At 40.4% G+C, this 22405-nt stretch overlaps 1 protein-coding gene across 2 annotated transcripts in view; it reads left to right on the plus strand.

The window, feature by feature from the left end:
* Positions 1-22405, plus strand: part of EPHA4 (EPH receptor A4) — a 162948-nt gene that overhangs the window by 71725 nt on the left and 68818 nt on the right. For both annotated transcript variants that reach the window (XM_040228232.1, XM_040228231.1), the window contains exon 5: positions 18217-18555. In XM_040228232.1, coding sequence (XP_040084166.1) covers positions 18217-18555 — 339 coding nt within the window. The remainder of the gene's footprint in view (positions 1-18216; positions 18556-22405) is intronic.

A 22405-nucleotide genomic window follows, 5' to 3' on the forward strand; every position in this document is an offset into this window, starting at 1 on the left:
GACCTCCATAATACAAGGATGCCACCTAAGCTGATGAAGGGGTTTTGATTTCATGAATCATTTCTTAGAAAAAATTTCAATGTGATTTTTAAAAATTGAAGTATAGTTGATTTACAGTGTTTTAGGTGTACAGCAAAGTGACTTGGTTCTATATCTATATTTCTTTTCAGATTCCTTTCCATTGTGAGTTTTTACAAGATACTGAATATAATTCCCAGTGCTACACTGTAGGCCCCTCTTGTTTATCTATTTTATGTATAGTCGTGTTTATCTGTTAATCCCAAATTCACAATTTATCCTTCCCTCCATTCTTTCCCCTTTGGTAACCATAAATTTGATTTCTATGTCTGTGACTCTATTTCTGTTTTGTAAATAAGTACATTTGTATCATTTTTTAAGATCCACATATAAATGGTGTTATATATTTGTCTCTCTCTGACTTATTTCATTTAGTATGATAATCTCTAGGCCTATCTGTGTTGCTGCAAATGGCATTTCATTCTTTTTTATGGGTAATATTCCATTTAAATATGTCTGTGTATATATACACACAAGTATACACAAACACATATCTTTATCCCTTCGTCTGTTTCCTTATCTTGGCTTATCATATCTTATCATGTATTATAACTTTTCAACTTAAGAGTTTTCATCTTTTCTGGAAATATGCCCAGAAGTGGGATTGCTGGATCATGTGATAACTATTTTTAGTTTTTTAAGGAACCTCCATACTATTTTCCATAGTGGCTTCACCAATGAACATTCCCACCAACAGTGCAAAAGGATTCCCTTTTCTCCACACCCTCTCCAGTATTTATTATTTGTAGATGTTTTAATGATGTCCATTCTGACCAATAAGTGTGATTTCTGTTAATGAGATTTATGTCCTTTAACTCTGCTGATCAGCAACCCCTCCCTTCCAGATCTCTTTCGCTCTTTCTGTACCTTTCCTGGTAGTCAGGAATGCAGTCTGGTGATCAGCAGTGCTAGGAGACCAGTGCAGGACCTTGATGTCTTAGTCATTCAGTTGCTTGTTCAGTGATTCTAGTGAGTCTTCTTTTCCCTCTTTGGGAGACCAAACCAGTATTAGATTTAAGGTAACTTTCTGATTCTTTCTTGTGTTTCAAAAGGTATTGAAAAAACGCCTTATAGCAGAAGCAGATTGGCTTTGTATATCTAGAACAAAATAACTAATTTGTTATTTTGCCTCTTTGACTTCTGAGCACCATTACCAGAGTGGTTTTCCATCCTTTTCAATTGGAAATCAGTTCTTGTGTTGTGGGGTCTTTATTTAACTTGTTTGATGAAACATATTAGGGCCTCATGATTGGGGACAAACCCACTCCAGGACTCTTACCTGGAAAATCCCATGGACGGAGGAGCCTGGTAAGCAATAGTCCATGGGGTCGCAAAGAGTCGGACATGACTGAGCGGCTTCACTTATTTTAGATTGCAAACACAAAGGGCCTTCACGAATCTGTCTGTAAGTGAACACCCTTGAATAATTCAATCAGCTATGCCAAACAAACAGTGATTGATTGATACTTTGATATGGCCTAAAATATTCCAAAATTGCAGCTTTTAAGACAATTTGTACTGGAGGAGCTTAATGCTAATGAGGGCAAATTTACCAAGATCTATGAGGAAAGGTCTTGATTTGAGAAAGCTTTCTGTAGGTATAGGTTATCAAGAAATTGAAACAGTCTAGCTCCAAACAGCAAAACACCACTTACTCTGTCTTTACATTTGCCTTTTCTAATTGAATTTATTGCACCACTGTATTTCCTCCAGAAAGTGTATTATTTTAAAATTACCATTTCAGTTCTGTTAGTCAAAGCCCCTCACTTCTAATGCTTTCTGACAGTTATCAACATAATGAACCGTAATGAAATGATGAGCAATCTTCAGTGGAAACCCAATGTGGATCCCAGTGGTGCTGTGTGACTATGCTGTTAACATTTGAATGCAAATTAAAATAACATCGTCCTTACTTGTTTCCAAGGTCAGGAGAAGAGAGAGATTTTTTTAAGTGCTTTAATTTTGGAAATCTCATATCCATTTTCAAGCAAGCCCTTGAAGGTTCCACTGATGTTCAGTTCAGTTCTCTACCTCCAAAGATTTACACGCTCACATCAGCTAAGGGATGTGTGGAGGGGTGTCTAACACAAAGCTTTGATGTTATAAACCATAGGATAAAAGGTAGCCTTTGGTTTCAAGTAAAGTACATTTTCCCCCACCCCAAAACATATTTCTTTTTGCTTTAGAACTACAAGTAACTAATAATATAATGATTGGAAGAAGGACATTTATGTGAAATTGATAAATGAGAGTGCAGTTAGTTCTGGTGACAGATCAGTTAGTAGCAGAGTGAGAATAAAGGCCAAATATTCCTAAAGTTCTGTCCATGAAAGTGTTTCAGAAGATCCATTGGTTGATCCGTAACCATTTCACATTTTATTATCCAGGTAATCATTTTTTTTAAGAACATATTTTTATGAAAATTCTTGTGCCTAAGATTTGGTTATTTCATGTCATTTATCAAATTTGTAATATTAGAGTGCAGTTTCATGCTACATTTCATTTGTCACAGGACAAAAACACAAATTGAGACATCAATTCTCTCCTCCCTCCATTGCCAGGTCATGAGACATGGTTTTCCAGGCAGAACATATGGTCCACTGCCTGTTAAGCCAGTTGATAGGCCAACAATGTGTCTGTCCTCTGGACCATAAAAGCTGGTCAAAGCAACCAAAGACATTTTCATGATTGAGATGCAACCTTCTATCCATTCTATTTCTAGACTGATTTTTTAGTTAGAGCTTTAGTTCAAGGTCTGATATCAGTTAGTGAGTAAAGCACATCTTTGTTTCTTCCTTTTGGGTTACCTTGTAGCATTTTGACTGTGAATAGGAAAAATTACCTCTAAAGAAATCAAGTGCATAACTCTTGTCTAAATACAAGAATATGGGGTGGACCACGGTGGTGGGGAGGAGAAGCACCAAGTGTGCTTAATGAAAAGCACTAGATGGACTGTAGGCTGATCACTTGCCATGTGGTAAAATTTTAAAAGTTCTAGGTTATTTAAGGAAGATCGGATATCATCTTATTGAATTATCTTTTGAAAATGCTCTTTTAGCCTCCATCTTATCCTCCAGCCTACTTCTGGTTATATACAGATAAATAGTCCATTGTGGACATTTTATCAGGATTAATAGTGCATTGTAGATTCAGCTGGGAAATGCAGATGTTTGAGGGACAGGATTGTGAGCCCAAGTGAAAGACTTGACTCAACTGCCAGTATCATTTAGCCAGGTTATTAAAATTTTTCCATCACCATGAATAATTAAGAATGGTTTGTTATCACCCAGGCCCTGTCATTTCTGGGTAGCATTTTTGACACTACTCATGGAAATCATACCCTGGCTGTGCACAGCATGCTTCTGTGAAACAAGGTCAATTAGACACTTTCCTGAGATCCCCTGGGGTGAGAAGCGAATACCTTCTCTGCTATCAGCATTTTGATTTTGCCGTCATAGCGAACTCTTGTTCTACAAGCCATCTACAGCTTGGCAGAAGATGGACCGAGGGGAGAGCCCTGTTGCATGGGTAGAATTGCCCCCCACCCTCCTGTGACCTTCCACCCAGGAAAGAGCCTTTAATAAAAAACCCCTGCTCTGGACTGGAATGTAGGAACTAGGCAAACAGCACATCTTAGCTAAGACCAGAGCGCCTGACAGGAAGTAATGCCAGCAAACGTCAGCCTGAAGGACAAAACAGCCAGGAGAAATGTGAGAGGTCCCAGCTGGGTCCACAGAGAATGTGTAGATACACTTCATTTTTTTTCCTTTGGATTGTGCATATCTCGGGGAATGGGATCCTTTTAGCCTTTGAATCAGGCTTTCTGATCCTATCATCGCACATTATTGACTGGGTGAATTTGGGTGAGTTGCTTCACTTCTCCTATCTTAGTTTTTGCTCATCAGATTGCTTCAGGTAACACATACTTTTCTACCAGATGTCATTATGGGGAGCAAAGGAGATTAAGGATGAGAAAGAACTTTGCAAGAGATGAATTCACACACTAGCTAATTCTAAAGGAAAATGTTCATGCTTTTTTTTTAAATTACTTTTCATGGGCTTCCTTATTGTGACTTCTTTCTGGATAACTGAGAGTTGACTGCATAGAGTGCTTCAGCCATAAACTAGTCATCTTAGAGAAAATTCAACCACAGTTAACTTGGTAAAGAAAAAGCAAACGGTTCCTGGGTGTAGAATGGAAAAAAAAAATACTAGAGATACTGAAAAATAAGTGGTAGCAAAATTTCAGTAAGGAGTGACCTTGGCTGGGACCCCAAGGTTTTTTGGGGACAGCAGTAAAGGATTGATGTGTTTGCAAGACTCAGGTTTTTAATAATGGGCTGTCCTGCTTTGGCTCTAGCCGTTGTTAAATGCATAAACTGCTGTGATAAAAGGTTATGCCCTGTGCCTACATTTCAGGAGAGGTGTCCCAGCAGCCGTCTTCATGTAAACTTACCACAGCAGAAAAGGCTGAGAGAAGGCAATTAGCAGTGACAACATATACAGCTGTCAGGGAGAATGCACGACTTTGAGTCACAACTTACACACCCCAACTGTTTATTCTGCCTTATAACCTGTCTTGCAGCTGGAGAGAGATTAACAAAGGCTGATCTGAAGGGTTAGAGGGTTTTACAGCTAAGGCACTGAAGTCTTATGGACCGTCAAAAAGTTGTCTATGATTAATGAAGCCTTATGGGACTCAAGACCCAAGGCATCTCTTCTTCAGAAGCTGTCTTGCACTGGTTGCCTCGGTGTATCAGAAGGGTGACAGGAGTGCTTCAAAACTGATCACTTACGAATTGCATTTCTGTCTGTGCTCTGGAAGAATGTTTCTTTCCATATCCAGAGTTAATTTCATGACACAGGCATTGAATTTTCATACTCTTCATGGGGTTCTTCAAGCAAGAATACTGAAGTGGCTTGCCATTCCCTTATCCAGTGGACCATGTTTTATCAGAACTCTCCACCATAACCTTCACAGTCTTGGGTGGCCCTGCATGGCATGGCTCATAGCTTCACTGAATTACACAAAGCTGTGATCCATGTTATCATTTTGGTTATCTTTTTGTGATTGTGGCTAAGCACTGAAGAATTGATGCTTGCTAACTGTAGTGTTGGAGAAGACTCTTGAGAGTCCCTTGGATTGCAAGGAGATCAAACCAGTCCATCCTAAAGGAAATCAGTCCTGAATATTCATTGGAAGGACTGATGCTAAAGCTGAGGCTCCAATACTTTGGCCATCTGATGCGAAGAGCTGGCTTATTGGAAAAAAACTCTGATGCTGAGCAAGATTGAATGCAGATGAAGAAGAGAGCAACAGAGAATGAGATGGTTAGATGCCATCACTGACTCACGAGGCATGAGTTTGAGCAAACTTTGGGAAATAGTGAGGGACAGGGAGCCCTGGAATGCTGCAGTGCATGGGGTCGCAAAGAGTCGGACACGACTGAGTGACTGAACAACAACAACACTGAATTCTAAAATGGTGATTAAAAATCAGTTCAGTGTGGAAAGTCTATGATAGATTTGGAAATTGCTTTATACAAGAGACTGGCTCCTTTGATGTCCTATCAGCTATCTGCCAGCCCTGGTTGTGGACTTCTTAAAAAAAAAACCTTTTAGCACGTGATTGCCTTTTTTTCTTCATCAGCTTTTGTGATGTGATATACCAGAGTGCCATGGTGATGACACTTCTGAGGAATAAGCTGCACTGGGCTTAAGGAATCTTCATTCATTCATTTATTTGTTCAGCAGATTCTCCATAAGCACCTAGTACACCTTTGACTTCTTTCTAAGGGCTGGGGGACTCTCACAAATCAGAAAAAAAGATTATTGTTCTCATGGAGCTTCTGTTCTAATGGGAATATAAATGATACATAAGATAATGTAAAATTCTTACAAGAAAGAGGGGAAAAAAAGAGCATATCATAGGGTAAAACAGGAAAGGGAAGGATTTCACTTTGCAGGGAGTGGTCAGGCCCGAGGAACTGAGATTTGAGTTGAGACCCAGGGGGCAAGGAAGAAGCCAGGGGACAGAATTCCAGGTACAGCTACCAAGTCTAAAGAATTTGAGTTGCATGTTTAAAATTTTGTTAACAATGTGAGTTTTAAAATGACTTATTTTAAACCTCTTGGTCCTGGAGTCTGTTGGCATTTTAATTTCAGTTGTTGTAAGAAACAGAAATTTCAGGTTTTTGTGGCACATTACACCATGTGTCCATATAGATTTAAATACTTTGGCAGGACCTACTTTTTTTTTTTTTAAGATTTTTGATGTAGATCATTTTCTCAAGTCTTTATTGAATTTGTTGCAATATTGCTTCTGTTTTTATGTTTGTTTTTTTTTGGTTCACCAGGCATGTGGGATCCTAGCTCCCCAACCAGGAATCAAACCTGCATGCCCTGCATTGGAAGGCAAAGTCTTAACCATTGAACTGCCAGGCCAGAGAGGTCCCTGGCAGTACATACTTTTAAATGCATTTCTCAAAGCAGGTGTCCATCTTTGCTGAAATTTCAGTTTTCTGAAGTGAAATTTCAGAACAAAGAAGTGAATTTTACCTTATTTGTGACTTTGGAGTAAGGTATGTAAGGTGCCCAGTGGCAGTTTCTCTGGCCTAGATTTTCCATGGGATGGTTTACACCAAACGCCTAGTTCACACTGGAGGCATTTTTTGGCTTTGGGTTTAGTGTTGGCTGACCTTTTTGAATGATTTTTTTAAGGTTCCTATAGACTTCATGTGAATGTCTAAACATCAGGTTGCCTAAACGGTCTACTTTAAACCCTGGCATACACCAACAAGCATATTTTCTGAACTACTCAGGAATTTCACTCAGGAATTTCTAATCCATAAGAGGGAAGAATTATGTTTTGTGGAATTACTAGAATTTTCTTTGATGCTTGGAATATTGCCCTTCTTAAATGTCACATTCACTTAATTCCTCTAGATAGTGTGAAAACTTGTCTTTTCCCAGAGGAAGGTATGTGGTAGGTTAAGGAAGATCAAAATTTCTTTTATGATGTAACATGATATGACGCAGTAGCCCTTTGCTTCTGCTGTAATTTGGCTTTGGTTTCCTGGGAACTTCACGCTGTCAAACTCCTGTCAGCTGAATGCAAGTTGACATCCCACTAGAAAATGATAATTACCCACTGTAGCACCTTCCACTAGTACCTGCTGTGCGATACAGAAAGTATTTCACACCAGCAAAGCAAATGGATGTTCGTTAAATTTATCCACAGTGGCAAGAAATACAGGGGCCATTGCTTTTAGAGCAATGAGAAAACCGAAACATAAACCATAATACATACTGCACTTTATTCCTTTGTTAGTCATAAAATGTAAGTGTAATTTGGACTTTAGAAGCTATGGTTGTTATCTGACCTGTGCGTGCATATGAGCTCAATTGTTCAGTTGTGTCTGATTCTTTGCGACCCCATGAACTATATAGCCCACCAGGCTCCTCTGTCCATGGATTCTACAGGCAAGAATACTGGAGAGAGTTGCCATTTTCTTCTCGACCTCCTCTCCTCCTCCTCTTCTTGACCCAGACATCAAGCTCAAGTCTCTTATGCCTCCTGCATTGGCAGGCAGGTTCTTTACCACTACCAAGATCTGACAGGCCTTGTATAAGTGTGTAAATCATGAGTGCAATCTCCTTAGATTAGTTCAGACTATGCTTGAAGTCCCTAGAATTCTATGCCAAATCATTGGTGATAATCTTTCTAGGAAGAGGATATTTGCTCCCATCAAATTCTCTGTAGCAGGGCTTGGTAAACTATGGCTTGAAAATCAAATTCAACTGCCCTTGTTTTTGCAAATCAAATGTTCTTGGACACAGACATACCCATTTTTTAGGTATTGTCTGTGGTTGCTCTCAAGAGCCATGCAGAGTTGAACATTTGCCAGAGAGACCATATAGCCCATAAAGCCTAAAATACTGACTATCTATCTGACCCTTTACAGAGAAGCTTGCTGAACACTGTTATCAAGGGTTAGTAAGTTAAGGATTATTGCATTTGACTTTTGCTTCTTTCTGTTAGTTCACCTATTACCCATGCCACTAAATTATTTTTAAAATGTGAAAGGCATTCTAAACATGAGAACTTTGAAATAGCTAAGCATGCCAGACCCATTCTTTGATGAAGAAAGATAGAACCTTAGGCTTATATATGAATATTAAGCAGGTTTTACAAAAAGAGCCAAAAATGTAAAGGGAAGATATTTATTATCCCTTTAAATATGGTTCAGTACTTGATTGATTTGTATTTAAAATTGTCTTAATTTTGCTTGTAAAAGTAAAGTTGAAAGAAAAAAAACATAATTCTATAAAAGCTAATAAGGAAAAGGCCCATGAAATTAACTTGCTTCAGAGATAAAGTTTGCCATAGTTCCTTGCTTGAAGAAATCATCACCTGAAATCAAGATGGAAAAAGAAAGGTCATAAAAAACAATGTCAAGTTAACAAAGCTTAGATTGACAGAGCCCACATTTTAAATTTCCAGTTATACTGGCTGGTTATGGAGCTATAAAAACAAGAAGAGGGCAGGATGCTTACATTTCCATTCTCCTGAGGCTCACATTACCCATATTTACCTTTCTTGAGTCTCTTCCTTCCCTCTTTAATTCCATGCCCCTTCCCCTCCCTATCCAGGGAGGTATCACAATGCATCAGAATATTTCTTTTTCTTCCTTCTTCTAGAGCAGGTAAGTAAAACTGGACACAATAGGTATTTCTCGAATAATTGTGTGGCTCCACAGTCCTTCCCAACAGACGTCACCACCTCTATATGATGCATAGCCCTTCCTACTTGTTCAGAGTGGTTTTAAATTGTAGCAAAGAGAAACTTGAATTAGACTAGCTACATTGAGATGCTCCATTACAGGGCTTAATGGTAATGAGTCTGTATGTGAAAAGCTGGCTAATACAGGCTTAGCCCAGAAAAGCCTGTATTAATTCACAGGCTTAAAATAACATTGTAGGTGGAGGGACAGAAGATGCATTAGAGGACCTTGTTTCCAGCCAGTCATTCGTGACTCCTCAAACAGCTATTGAGCTTGCTATGAACTAGGGATAATAGGAAACACCAGGAAATGATGAAGACATCAATTCTGCTCTCATACAAACTGTAATAGAAACAGATACCAAATGCATGTATGGTTCAGTTCAGTCACTCAGTCGTGGCCAACTCTTTGCGATTCCAAGAACTGCACCATGCCAGGCCTCCCTGTCCATCACCAACTTCCGGAGTCCACCCAAACTCATGTCCATTGAGTTGGTGATGCCATCCAACCATCTCATTCTCTGTCATCCCCTTCTCCTCCTACCTTCAATCTTTCCCAGCATCAGGGTCTTTTCAAATGAGTCAGCTCTTTGCATTAGGTGGCCAAAGTATTGGAGTTTCAGCTTCAGCATCAGTCCTTCCAATGAACACCCAGGACTGATCTCCTTTAGGATGGGCTAGTTTGATCTCCTTGCAGTCCAAGGGACTCTCAAGAGTCTTCTCCAACACCACAGTTCAAAAGCATCAATTCTTCGGTGCTCAACTTTCTTTATAGTCCAACTCTCATATCCATACATGACCAATGGAAAAAACATAGCCTTGACTAGACGGACCTTTGTTGACAAAGTAATGTCTCTGCTTTTTAATATGCTGTGTAGGTTGGTCATAACTTTCCTTCCAAGGAGTAAGTGTCTTTTAATTTCATTTCTGCAATCACCATCTGCAGTGATTTTGGAGCCCAGAAAAATAAAGTCTGCCACTGTTTCCACTGTTTCCCCATCTATTTGCCATGAAGTGATGGGACCAGAGGCCATGGTCTTAGTTTTCTGAATGTTGAGTTTTAAGCCAACTTTTTCACTCTCCTCTTCACTTCCATTGAGAGGCTCTTTAGTTCTTTATTTACTGCCATAAGGGTGGTGTCATCTGCATTTCTGAAAGTGAAAGTGAAGTTACTCAGTCATGTCTGACTCTTTGCAACCCTGTGGACTATAGCTCGCCAGGCTCCTTCATCCATGGGATTCTCTAGGCAAGAATACTGCCTTTTCCTTCTCCAGGGGATCATCCCAACTGAGAGATCGAACCCAGGTCTCCTGCATTGCAGGCAGATGATTCAAACTCTGAGCCATCAGGGAAGCCCTCTGCATTTCTGAGGTTATTGATATTTCTCCCGGCAATCTTGATTCCAGCCTGTGCTTCTTCCAGCCCAGAATTTCTCATGATGTACTCTGCATATAAGTTAAATAAGCAAGATGACAATATACAGCCTTGAAATACTCCTTTTCCTATTAGGAACCAGTCTGTGGTTCCATGTCCAGTTCTAACTGTTGCTTCCTGACCTGCATACAGATTTCTCAAGAGGCAGGTCAGGTGGTCTGGTATTCCCATCTCTTTCAGAATTTTCCACAGTTTATTGTGATCCACACAGTCAAAGGCTTTGGCATAGTCAATAAAGTAGAAATAGATGTTTTTCTGGAACTCTCTTGCTTTTTCCACGATCCAGCAGATGTTGGCAATTTGATCTCTGCTTCCTCTGCCTTTTCTAAAACCAATTTGAACAAGACCTTTTTATCCTTCCATGTTCAAAGAGAACCAGAAATATTGATAGCTGCCCTGAAACAGGAAAGAATATAACCAGGATAACTGCCAGTCCTGCATTCAGGCCAGTAGTGGGGCAGTTTGGGAAGACATAAAACATTATAATTCACAATGACCTACAGCTCCCTGATATTGGTGTGTGTTTAGATATGACATCAATATAGAGACTAGAAAATTAAATAGTGTGATTATCTCTCTTAATTATAAATCTCATATATATAATTGGAGACATTAAGAGGTGGGCATATTTCTGATGAGAAAGGCAATCATTTGTCAGAAATTCAATTATTCCTAAATATCTAGATATGCTCTTACCAAACCAAACATGTGCCTGCTTACCTGACCCACAGCAAAGCAAATCTACTGACACAAAGCTGTGGTGAAAGAAAGTACAGCATTTATAACCAGGCACCAAGTGAGCAGAATGGAGAGCTAACACTCAAAAACACTGAGGGAAGAGTTTCTCAAGACAGTATAAGGGAGAGGGTCTTGGGGTATGTGATCAGCTCATACTCAGTTCTCTGATTGGTTGATGGTGAGGTAACAGGGTAATGTATCCAGAATCTCAGTCATCGATCTTCTGATTCAAATTGGTCTGAGGTCTAGTGCTTATGGTCTCCATGCAGTTAACTTCTTCTACCTGATGAGGGTTTGTATCTGCAGAACTCAAGGTTATGGTTTAGGAAAGTATTCCACTTTTGAGGAGGAACACATGAAGATGTGGAATGAAGATACGGAGCCAAAGCAACCACAACACCCAGTTGTGGATGTGACTAGTGATGGAAGTAAAGTCCAATGTTATAAAGAGCAATACTGCATAGGAACCTGGAGCGTTAGGTCCATAAATCAAGGGAAATTGGAAGTGGTCAAACAGGAGATGGCAAGAGTGAACACTGACACTTTAGGAATCAGTGAACTAAAATATGGATGTGAGAGTTGGACTGTGCAGAAAGCTGAGCACTCAAGAATTGATGCTTTTGAACTGTGGTGTTGGAGAAGACTCTTGAGAGTCCCTTGGACTGCCAGGAGATCCAACCAGTCGATTCTAAAGGAGATTAGCCCTGGGTGTTCTTTGGAAGGAATGATGCTAAAGCTGAAACTCCAGTACTTTGGGCACCTCATGAAAAGAGTGGACTCACTGGAAAAGACTCTGATGCTGTGAGGGATTGGGGGCAGGAGGAGAAGGGGATGACAGAGGATAAGATGGCTGGATGACATCACTGACTCGGTGGACATGAATTTGAGTGAACTCCGGGAGTTGGTGATGGACAGGGAGGCCTGGCGTGCTGCGATTCATGGGGTTGCAAAGAGTCAGACACGACTGAGTGACTGAAATGAACTGAAGTGAACTAAAATGGACTGGAATGGATGAATTTAATTCAGATGACCATTATATCTACTATGGGCAAGAATCCCTTAGAAAAAATGGAGTAGCCATTATAGTCAACAAAAGAGTCTGAAATGCAGTACTTGGATGCAGTCTCAAAAATGACAGAATGATCTGTTTGTTTCCAAGACAAACCATTCAGTATCACAGTAATCCAAGTCTATGCCCCAACTAGTAACACTGAAGAAGCTGAAGTTGAATGAAGACCTACAAGACCTCTTAGAAGTAACACCCCAAAATGATGTCCTTTTCATTATAGGGGACTAGAATGCAAAAGTCAGAAGTCAAGAAATACCTGGATTAACAGGCAAATTTGGCCTTCGAGTACAAAATGAAGCAGGGCAAAGGCTAATAGAGTTCTGCCATAGCAAACACCCTCTTCCACAACACAAGAGAAGACTTTACACATGGACATCACCAGATGGTCAATACCAAAATCAGATTGATTATATTCTTTGCAGCCAAAGATGGAGAAGCTCTATACAGTCAGCAAAAACAAGACCGGGAACTGACTGTGGCTCAGATCATGAACTCCTTATTGTCAAATTCAGACTTAAACTGAAGAAAGTAGGGACAGCCACTAGACCATTCATGTATGACCTAAATCAAAATCTGTTATGATTATGCAGTAGAAGTGAGAAATAGATTCCAGGGATTAGATCTGATAGAGTGCCTTTAGAACTATGGACTAAGGTTTGTGATATTGTACAGGAGGCCGGGATCAAGACCATCCCCAAGAAAAAGAAATGCAAAAAGGCACAATGGTTGTCTGAGGAGGCCTTACAAATAGCTGTGAAAAGAAGAGAAGCAAAAGGCAAAGGGGAAAAGGAAAGATATACCCATTTGAATGCAGAGTTCCAAAGAATAGCAAGAAGAGATAAGTAAGCCTTCCCCAGTGATCAATCCAAAGACCTAGAGGAAATCAATAGAATGGGAAAGACTAGAGATCTCTTCAAGAAAATTAGAGATACCAAGGGAACATTTCATGAAAAGATGGGTGCAATAAAGGACAGAAATATTATGGACATAACAGAAACAGAAGATATTAAGAAGAGGTGGCAAGAATACACAGAAGAACTATACAAAAAAGATCTTCACAACCCAGATAATCACGATGGTGTGATCACTCACCCAGAGCCAGACATCCTGGAATGCAAAGTCAAGCGGGCCTTAGGAAGCATCACTACGAACAAAGCTAGTAGAGGTAATGGAATTCCAGTTGAGCTATTTCAGATCCTAAAGGATGATGCTATGAAAGTGCTGCACTCAATATTTCAGCAAATTTGGAAAACTCATCAGGGCACAGAACTGGAAAAGGTCAGTTTTCATTCCAATCCCAAAGAAAGGCAATGCCAAAGAATGCTCAAACTACCACACAATTGCACTCACCTCACACGCTATTGCCCATTTATTGGTGGCTTAGACGGTAAAAGCATCTGCATACACTGTGGAAGACCCGGGTTCAATCCCTGGGTTGGGAAGATCCCCTGAAGAAGGAAATGGCAACCCACTCCAGTACTCTTGCCTGGATAGAGGAGCTTGGTAGGCTACAGTCCATGGGGTTGCCAAGAGTTGGACACAACTGAGCAACTTCACTTACACTTTCACACACTAGCAAAGTAATGCTCAAAATTCTCCCAGCCAGGCTTCAACAGTACGTGATCTGTGAACTTCCAGATGTTCATGCTGGATTTAGAAAAGGCAGAGGAACCAGAAATCAAATTGCCAACATCTGTTGGATCATCGAAAAAAGCAAGAGATGTTTCAAAAAACATCTATTTCTGCTTTATTGACTATGCCAAAGCCTTTAGCTGTGTGGATCACAACAAACTGTGGAAAATTCTTCAAAAGATTTGAGTACCAGACCACCTGACCTGACTCCTGAGAAATCTGTGTGGAGGTCAGGAAACAACAATTAGAACTGGACATGGAACAACAGACTGATTCTAAATCGGTAAAGGAGTACATCAAGTCTGTATATTGTCACCCTGCTTATTTAACATATATGCAGAGTACATCATGAGAAACTCTGGGCTGGAAGTAGCACAAGCTGGAATCAAGATTGCCGGGAGAAATATCAATAACCTCAGATATGCAGATGACACCACCCTTGTGGCAGAAAGTGAAGAAGAACTGAAGAGCCTCTTGATGGAAGTGAAAGAGGAGAATGAAGAAGTTGGCTTAAAACTCAACATTGAGAAAACTGAGATCATGGGATCTGGTCCCATCACTTCATCACAAATAGATGGGAAAACAATGACAGACTTTATTTTGGGGGGCTCCAAAATCACTGCAGATGGTGACTGCAGCCATGAAATTAAAAGACACTTGTGCCTTGGAAGAAAAGTTATGACTAATCTAGACAGCATATTAAAAAGCAGAGACATTACTTTGGCACCAAAGGTCCATCCAGTCAAAGTTATGGCTTTTCCATTATGGCTTTTTTCATGATCCATCACATCACGTGACATGTGAAAGTCATACCATAAAGAAAGTTGAGTGGCGAAGAACTGATGCTTTTGAACTATGGTGTTGGATAAGACTTTTGAGAGTCCCTTGGACTACAAAGAGATCAAACCAGTCCATCCTAAAGGAAATCATCCCTGAATATTCACTGGAAGGACTGATGCTGAAGCTAAAACTCCAATAATTTGGCCATCTGATGTGAAGAACTGGCTCATTTGAAAAGATGATGATGCTGGGAAAGATTGAAGGTGGGAAGAAAACGGGGTGACAGAAGATGAGATGGCTGGATGGCATCACCAGCTCAGTGGACATGAGTTTGAGTAAACTCTGGGAGTTGGTGATGGACAGGGAGGCCTGGGGTGCTGCAGTCCATGGGGGTCACAAAGAGTCAGACACGACTCAGTGACTGAACTGAACTGAGGAGGAACTAAACTTCTTTGACTTTGTTTTATGGCCAAATGATTATTATTTTTTCTTGCTTGACTGTTTTCCTTTGTTTCTGTGCGTTCTCTCTTCTCTGATTAGATTTGCTGTTTGGAACTTGAGGGAGGCTCAGGAGGCTGGCTAAAACTTTCCTATAAACTGCATGCTGGGGCCACAGGGATCTGTCCATAGTTCCTGCTCGGTTTTAGTGCTTATAGAAAAAAAAGACAAGATAATGTAAACTTTAAGTATGTAAAAAATGTAAGTTTTTTTCCCTTCTGGATGCCTTGTTTTTATTGAGAACTATTCATGTTGCTAAGGATGCTTATTTTTTACTCTTTAGTCATCTCTATAGGTAATTATTTTAAGATGCTGCTGTTAAGGATGACTGTTTGGCCCAGACTGACTTTTGGCTGTATTAAAGTCCATGCTTTTTTCTCATTTTCTTGAGAATAATGTGCCTTCCTTTCTGAGGAAGAGACGATCTTTCCCTATATATGAAAACACACATGATGTATTTACCATCTTATCGTTGGCAAGAATTTTCAAAAAAAGAGAAAACACAGATACAATACAACCACCATAATGATTTTAATTTATAAAATTCCTTTTCCAGGTGTCTTTCCCCAAGCTTATGTAGGCCAACAATCATATTGGGTACGCATTTCTTTTATTTCATTCCCCCCACCTTAAATCTCCAGTTATAGTCCAATTTTCAAATTTCTGCTACTGTGCCACCATGGAGCCATCACTCCTTGTGGCAACAAAACATGAAACAAATGCAGTACAAATTCGCCAAACCATTCATGGAGGCAGCGTTGAACTTCTGAGCTTGCTTATTAGTTCTGTCCTCCTTTGAGCACCTGCTCCAGGGTAGATTCTTTAAGAATCACTGCCCAAAGGAAGAAGGCTGTTCCGGACTGTGTCTTGTTTTCATGCCAGCCCTCCATGTTGAAACCCTGCAGCATCTTTTTTTTTTTTTTTTTTTTCACGTGGCAGTGTTATATCTCTGAGTCCTGTGACCATTTAGTTTTCTGCTCCATTTCTTCTCTGTTTAGACACTGCCATGTCCCGTCCTACATACTAATTACTGACTTTTTGCTTCTGCAGTGCTTGATTCATTGTGTCACATTTTCCCATGTGAAAGTGGACTAGGAACCTTGGCAAGGGGGTTAATGGATTTAAGAGTCACTCTTATTTAACCCTGAAAGTCACAGCAAAATAAGAACCAGTGGCTTGACCCATTTTATGAACCAAGCTGTGGTCATCTTTAGCAGCAGACTAGCAATCAGTTTCACTAGGATGGCAAGAAACATCTCAGAATTTGAACAAAATTGAAGATACTTGGTCCTTTTTCCTGTCTTTGCCTTTCAAACTTTGGTAGAAGCTCCTGATTTTGTTGTTATTTTATCTTTAATGTGGAAATAACCCCACTGTGTGGGAGTTAGTACTTTGGGATTTTAGTCGAACTCTGTTACTAATTAGATTGCACGAACTTTCAGTATTATCAGCTCCACTTTCTGGCTCTCAATTTCCTCATCTATAAAATGAAACTATTCAGCCAAATGATCTTTAACATCTTATCTGGCCCTAAGTGTCTGTTATTTCAAATAGCTCTAATCATGTTATTCAAAAAAAACATTAACGCTCACTCTACTAAGGACCAAAGAGATAAATTTAAAATCTAAATGAGAAAGAAATTTGTGCATTTTTTTCTGAAGACTTCTGTGGGGGCAGTCTTGTCCTTTAACACAAATTTTACGGCACTGTTTTTCCTTTAAGGTTCTTAGGATGGGGATCAAGTCTTAACACTAAGAGAGAGAGGTTGTCAGTAATTAGTCTCCAAGGGAAATTGGGAGGTCCTGCCTACCCTGTTGCGGTCTTCAATTAAGTTGTATGAGAAGAAAAGGAGATGAATTATTTTGTTCAATATTACTACCAAAATCCTTTAGCCATTTGTCACTGTGAACTCAGTAATACTGGGTATTTACTCCTCCTTCATAAAGTTACCTCATCCAATTCTCTGCCAATGGCTAGTCTGGGACTGTATATTCCATTATGATTGACTAGATAAGGAAGCCTGCCAGTTACTTCCTTTTAACTTTCTTTTCCTGAGTAACAAGGACAGATTTCCCTGAAAGCAATGATTACAAGTAAATTAGCAGTAGAATAGAAACAATAAGCAAGAAGTCTCAATTTTTCATTGATACTTACTTCGGCTCTTTTCTTTGAAGACCAAAATTGGAAAGAGGGAAGCAAAAAGAGAACTTCCCAGTTGTTGCAGTGAATCAATATTTTTCATTAGAGCGTGGCAGGCATCTTTTAGACCTTTAGAGTCAGGTCAGATCAGGAAAATCCCCTCTTTTCTCTCCTATCCTGATTCTTCTCCCTGAAGACAACTTGTTTCATAACATCTTGGCCTAGAGACTAATCTACAGTAAGAATCGAGAGGGTTCTGTGCTCTTATTTATTGTTACTATTTTTAAACGAAGTACTATGTTGTTTGCAATCAGTTCTGTTTCAAAAGAATCATGACCACCAGATATATTTTGGAAACCTTTGATGTCAGTAGAAATGAGAAGGACCTGGTGCAGCCCTGGTCAGCTGAAGATCAGGCCATGGAGATTTGGGCACCTTTGCACAATCCTGCTGTGGAGTTGAGAATTCTCAACAACTGTACCTTTGACTTCTCTGCAGCCAGGCTAAACCAGTTCCTACTAATTACCCACAAATAGTTTAACTCTCAACTACTGTGTCGGATGGAAGAGGGATATCTATGCCATTCAGTTAATTTTATTCCATATTGATAACACACTGTACTTAGGAATCATCATTTATCTTCAAAAGTGGTATATAACTAGTAGTTTACCAGAGTGCCACAGCAGCCCTGGGAACTAGAAACACAACTGTGTACACATCTTTCAAATGATAAGAGTAAGGCTAGACAAGTTATGAGAAAAATAGCCAGGTCACTTCAGAGAGAAAGCCGTTTGGAGCCTGTTTGATATAGAGTTACTTTACTTCTCTGGTCAGTGCTGCATTTGTTTATACAGAAAAGAGAATGACACTCACACAGACAGCCTCCTGTCATATTGCTCTTTTAAATGATTTTTGCTGGCTTAATTTGCTTTGGGCTTTCTTTGCTAAATGGGCTCATCTTATTTCTTATAGCTGCAGAAAAGAATATAAGTTCTGAGAGATTCCAAAAGGCTCGTTTCAGTTCTTGGTTTGATAGTGTGGTTTGTTTTTTTTTTTTTTCCTCCAGGCCCACCATCTGCTCCTCTCAACTTGATTTCAAATGTCAATGAGACTTCTGTGAACTTGGAATGGAGCAGTCCTCAGAACACGGGGGGCCGCCAGGACATTTCCTACAATGTTGTGTGCAAGAAGTGTGGAGCAGGTGACTCCAGCAAGTGCCGACCCTGTGGAAGTGGGGTCCACTACACCCCACAGCAGAACGGCCTGAAGACCACCAAGGTCTCCATCACTGACCTCCTGGCTCATACCAACTACACGTTTGAAATCTGGGCAGTGAATGGTGTGTCCAAGTATAACCCTAGCCCAGACCAATCCGTGTCAGTCACTGTGACCACCAACCAAGCAGGTAGGAATCACATCCACTTTATTGTCGGATCTAAATATAGAGAAAGAGCTTATGTTGATATCTGTGCTTGTTGCTTAAGTCCTGCCCTTGAAGAAGAACTACAGGGATCTAATCGTAAATGTGTGAGTTGTGTTATAATACAAACAATACTTAGAAGGATGTTTATTCATTCAGCAGATTTTTTTTTTGGTACCAACTGTATAGCATGCATTGTACTAGGTGGTGGAGATTAAATGAAGTCTAGGACACTGGTTGAAAACAGATGATGGTGAATTGGGTCATTCTGTGCTGGACTTCTCATGTAAGGGATGTGTCTTGGCCTTTTTAATCACAAAGTCATGGTTGGATATCAGTGCATTTACAATTTACTGCAATTTAGGAATACAAAATTGATTTTTAGCAAGGCAGAGTGCTACACTTTGTTGTATTTTCCAACAAAAACATTAGCAGCTGTAGTTTTGATTTTTTTTTTTTTAATATTGACATAGGTCTTTGTTAGAATTACCCTATAAGCCTGTGAACAATGAATGGTTTAATGGGGAGCTTGATCTGTGTGGTTGACAAAATTTTCCTTCAAACACATCCTGCTTTTGGAGCCACTTTCATAGTTACATTCACACTGGACAGGTGGGAGAGAAGAGTTAATTTGCCTCATTTCCTGCACACTTTCTCTTCTAATGCAGATGACTAGAAAACAGATTCTGTTCCTAGGGTGTTTCTGCTGAGTTCATTTCAGAACTGTTATCCAGTCTTGAATATCAGATTTTCCAAAGTGTGAATGAGAATCTAGATTTCTAGGCTCTGCTCCTGGCCCAGTTACTCCCATTCTTCCCACAAAGCAGTCTCCACACTTTATCATACTAATTTTCCATTCTGGATTTCTACCACATGTTTCACATTGCTGGCTCCCTGTTATTTATTTCTGGGGATTTAAAGGGGTGGAGGAAGAAAGGACCATGGTTTATTCTTTTGTGAAGCTATTAAGAACAACACACTTCACTGGGAAAGGATTATAAATTGCTAACAACCCTATTGCCTTTTGCTGCACTTCTCTCTAAAATGAATGTTTCAGTAAGTGCACTCAATAGTTAAGTAAAATATATCTGTACTAATTGATTCTATAGTGAGAACTATTCCAGTATTCCAATCCCAAGCCATTCTTTTCTCACTTTCCCCTGAACTCTCTAGAATAAATAAAAAGTTAAGAATGGGGCGGGAAGGAGGGAATGGGATTTTGAACTGGCTCTGGAATTGCAGACCTTCCCGGAAGGCAGTTTCAGTTACACAGATGTGATGAGTCTTTTAATATATGTGGTGTGAACAGGTCCTCTGGTTCTGTGTTTGCCTTTTATTTCTGCACTTTTAGGATATGAGCACTGTATGGTCACCAGTTTTATTTCTTTACAATGGGTAGTATGATTTAGGAGGTTTTGATAGCGTCACAAGAATTCTGAATGGCAGCCTTTTGTTAGTTGGCTTTTGGAAGAAGGCAATGGAAACATTGCACAGTGATCCTCAGAAACCTAGGGAGGATCTCAGACATCCAGGGAGCCGGGAAGGTGGTCTGCGAACCCCTGGGGAATCTGTTTTATGATTCAGTCAGTATGTTCCGCGCCCCCATACCCTTCCGGCTTCCCGCCAGTACATCTTGACTTTAGGACTTCCCCAGTGGCTCAGATGGTAAAGCGTCTGTCTACAATGCGGGAGACCTGGGTTCGATCCCTGGGTCGGGAAGATCCGCTGGAGAAGGAAACGGCAACCCACTCCAGCACTCTTGCCTGGAAAATCATGGACAGAGGAGCCTGGTAAGCTACAGTCCATGGGGTTGCAAAGAGTCGGACACAACTGAGCGACTTCACTTACTTACTTACTTTGTGTTCTTAACGGGATTAATACTAGGAAGGAACTTTTTGAAGCCTCAGCTGTACAAGGTGAAATCATTCTGTTTGGTGGAGGGCAGCCTTTAGGAGATGTGCTGAGGACAGGCTTGGCTCCCACAGATTTTGTGGGGAGACTTCTCTGTGTACCTAAGGATTCAAGCCAAGGGATTATGTCAACCCCTACCAAGCCAGGAGGCACAAAGCACAGAAGGAAGACCAGCCAAAAATCCTCCAAAAAAGGAAAATGTGCAGAAATGTTATGCGAGAGAAGGAAACAAAGTCAAAGTTTTATTAAAAATATAGGTGTAATTCTTTTAGATCTAGGAAAAAGGTGAACAGGAAATTCCTCTGACACAGTGAGATTTTCTCTGCCACGGCAAGCAGTCCTGCCAGACGGTTTGCTGAATAGGACAAAATTCTAGCTCCTTATTTTAATTTTCGTGAAGGGTAATGGTGGGAAGAGGTTCAAAATTAAAAAGAAATTTTTCAGTAAGGAGAGACCTCCTATGTGGCCGGCCAGAGAGCTTCCACTTAGCAGAGAGTTGTCTGTGTGCACAGCATTGCCTCATTATGCTGCCGCGATTTGGCATTTACTAATTCAGAATCATCGGGATGGTTTATCTTTGATTAACAAACCCTTTCTTCATAGTAGTGTAGATTAATAATGTAGGTCAAAAATTCCGGGTGAATGTAGCAGCCATAAACTCTATCAAAGTTCCCCTATGCATATTTACTTACTCACAATTATATTCTAATTGCTGTCATTCTGATCATTTCATTAAATTAAATTCCTTAGGGACCTCTATAGGCAGTGATGTCTCACTCTATAAGGAATACATTGAATGTTAGCTTTAACCACCTGGAGTCCACCAAGTTTCATGGATTCTGCAATTTGTCCTGTTTTCACAGGGTTCTTTCTCTCACTGGTAAGATATTTAGAAACAAACAAACATAAAACCTAGAATTCCTGGTTTTATCATCACCATCACTGAGACTGTCACAGTTGAACAGCACTGTGAAGGTGAAATTCACCTAAGCTCGTGTCAGAGCCAGTGCTTGAACCCAGGGAGAATCATGCTTCCAAAAGGAAAAAGTTGCTTTCTTTAAAATTAACAGATAGCTGGCTTTTGTGAGACCAGATTCTGAGTATCTGAGCCTAGAGATGACGGTCTAATTGGGCTTTGATCTTGTAGCTGTGAATGTGGTGTAGTTGTGAAAGTAGCTGGGATATAGAGTGTGAATGGATCGGTGTTCTCATGTGGTTATTTAAGCCATCCTAACCCCAGTCTTACAGTTGGTGTCTTAAGGGGCTAATAGCACCCTTTTCCTCCCCTCCTGAGTTCAAACCCAATTGAAATAAAAGGCAGGACAAGACAAAGGGAATTCAAAAGTGCCAGCTTTATTGCTGATGAGCTGATGAAAGGATGTGAGCTTTGTATCTGTGGCCAAACGAACTGACTCTGGTGACACTTACCCTGTGTCACCCAGGGACAGGGTAGCCCAGTTGGCTGACTGCCGACTCCCTGCCAGGACAAAGCCTGCTCTGCTCAGGTCGCCCAAACGGATGCTCTGCCAGGAGGCAGATCAGAGAGCAGCAAGGGATGACCTGAGCATATAAGACTTCTCCCAAATTCTCTTCCTCCATTACCCCACCCCCTGCCTCATGCCAAGAAGATGAAGGAAAATTGAGAAGAGGAGCCAGAATGTGGCAGCTGCTGAAGTGGTCCCACAGGTAAAAATCACACAAGAAAATGGACATTCTCCCTCCCTACACTCCATTGCATTCATGGGGTCGCAAAGAGTCGGACACGACTGAGCGACTGAACTGAACTGAACACTCCATTGCAGTCCAAAAGGAACAAGATGAGATTTCCCTTGAAGACTCATGTTTTCCTTCCTCCATCTTGCATCCTCTGGTAACTGTTCCGTCTTTTGTTTAGGAAGAGATGGTTTTGATGCTTATGAAAAAT

The sequence above is a fragment of the Oryx dammah genome, unplaced genomic scaffold (genome assembly GCF_014754425.2).
Source record: "Oryx dammah isolate SB20612 unplaced genomic scaffold, SCBI_Odam_1.1 HiC_scaffold_27, whole genome shotgun sequence".
NCBI classification, from domain to species: domain Eukaryota; kingdom Metazoa; phylum Chordata; class Mammalia; order Artiodactyla; family Bovidae; genus Oryx; species Oryx dammah.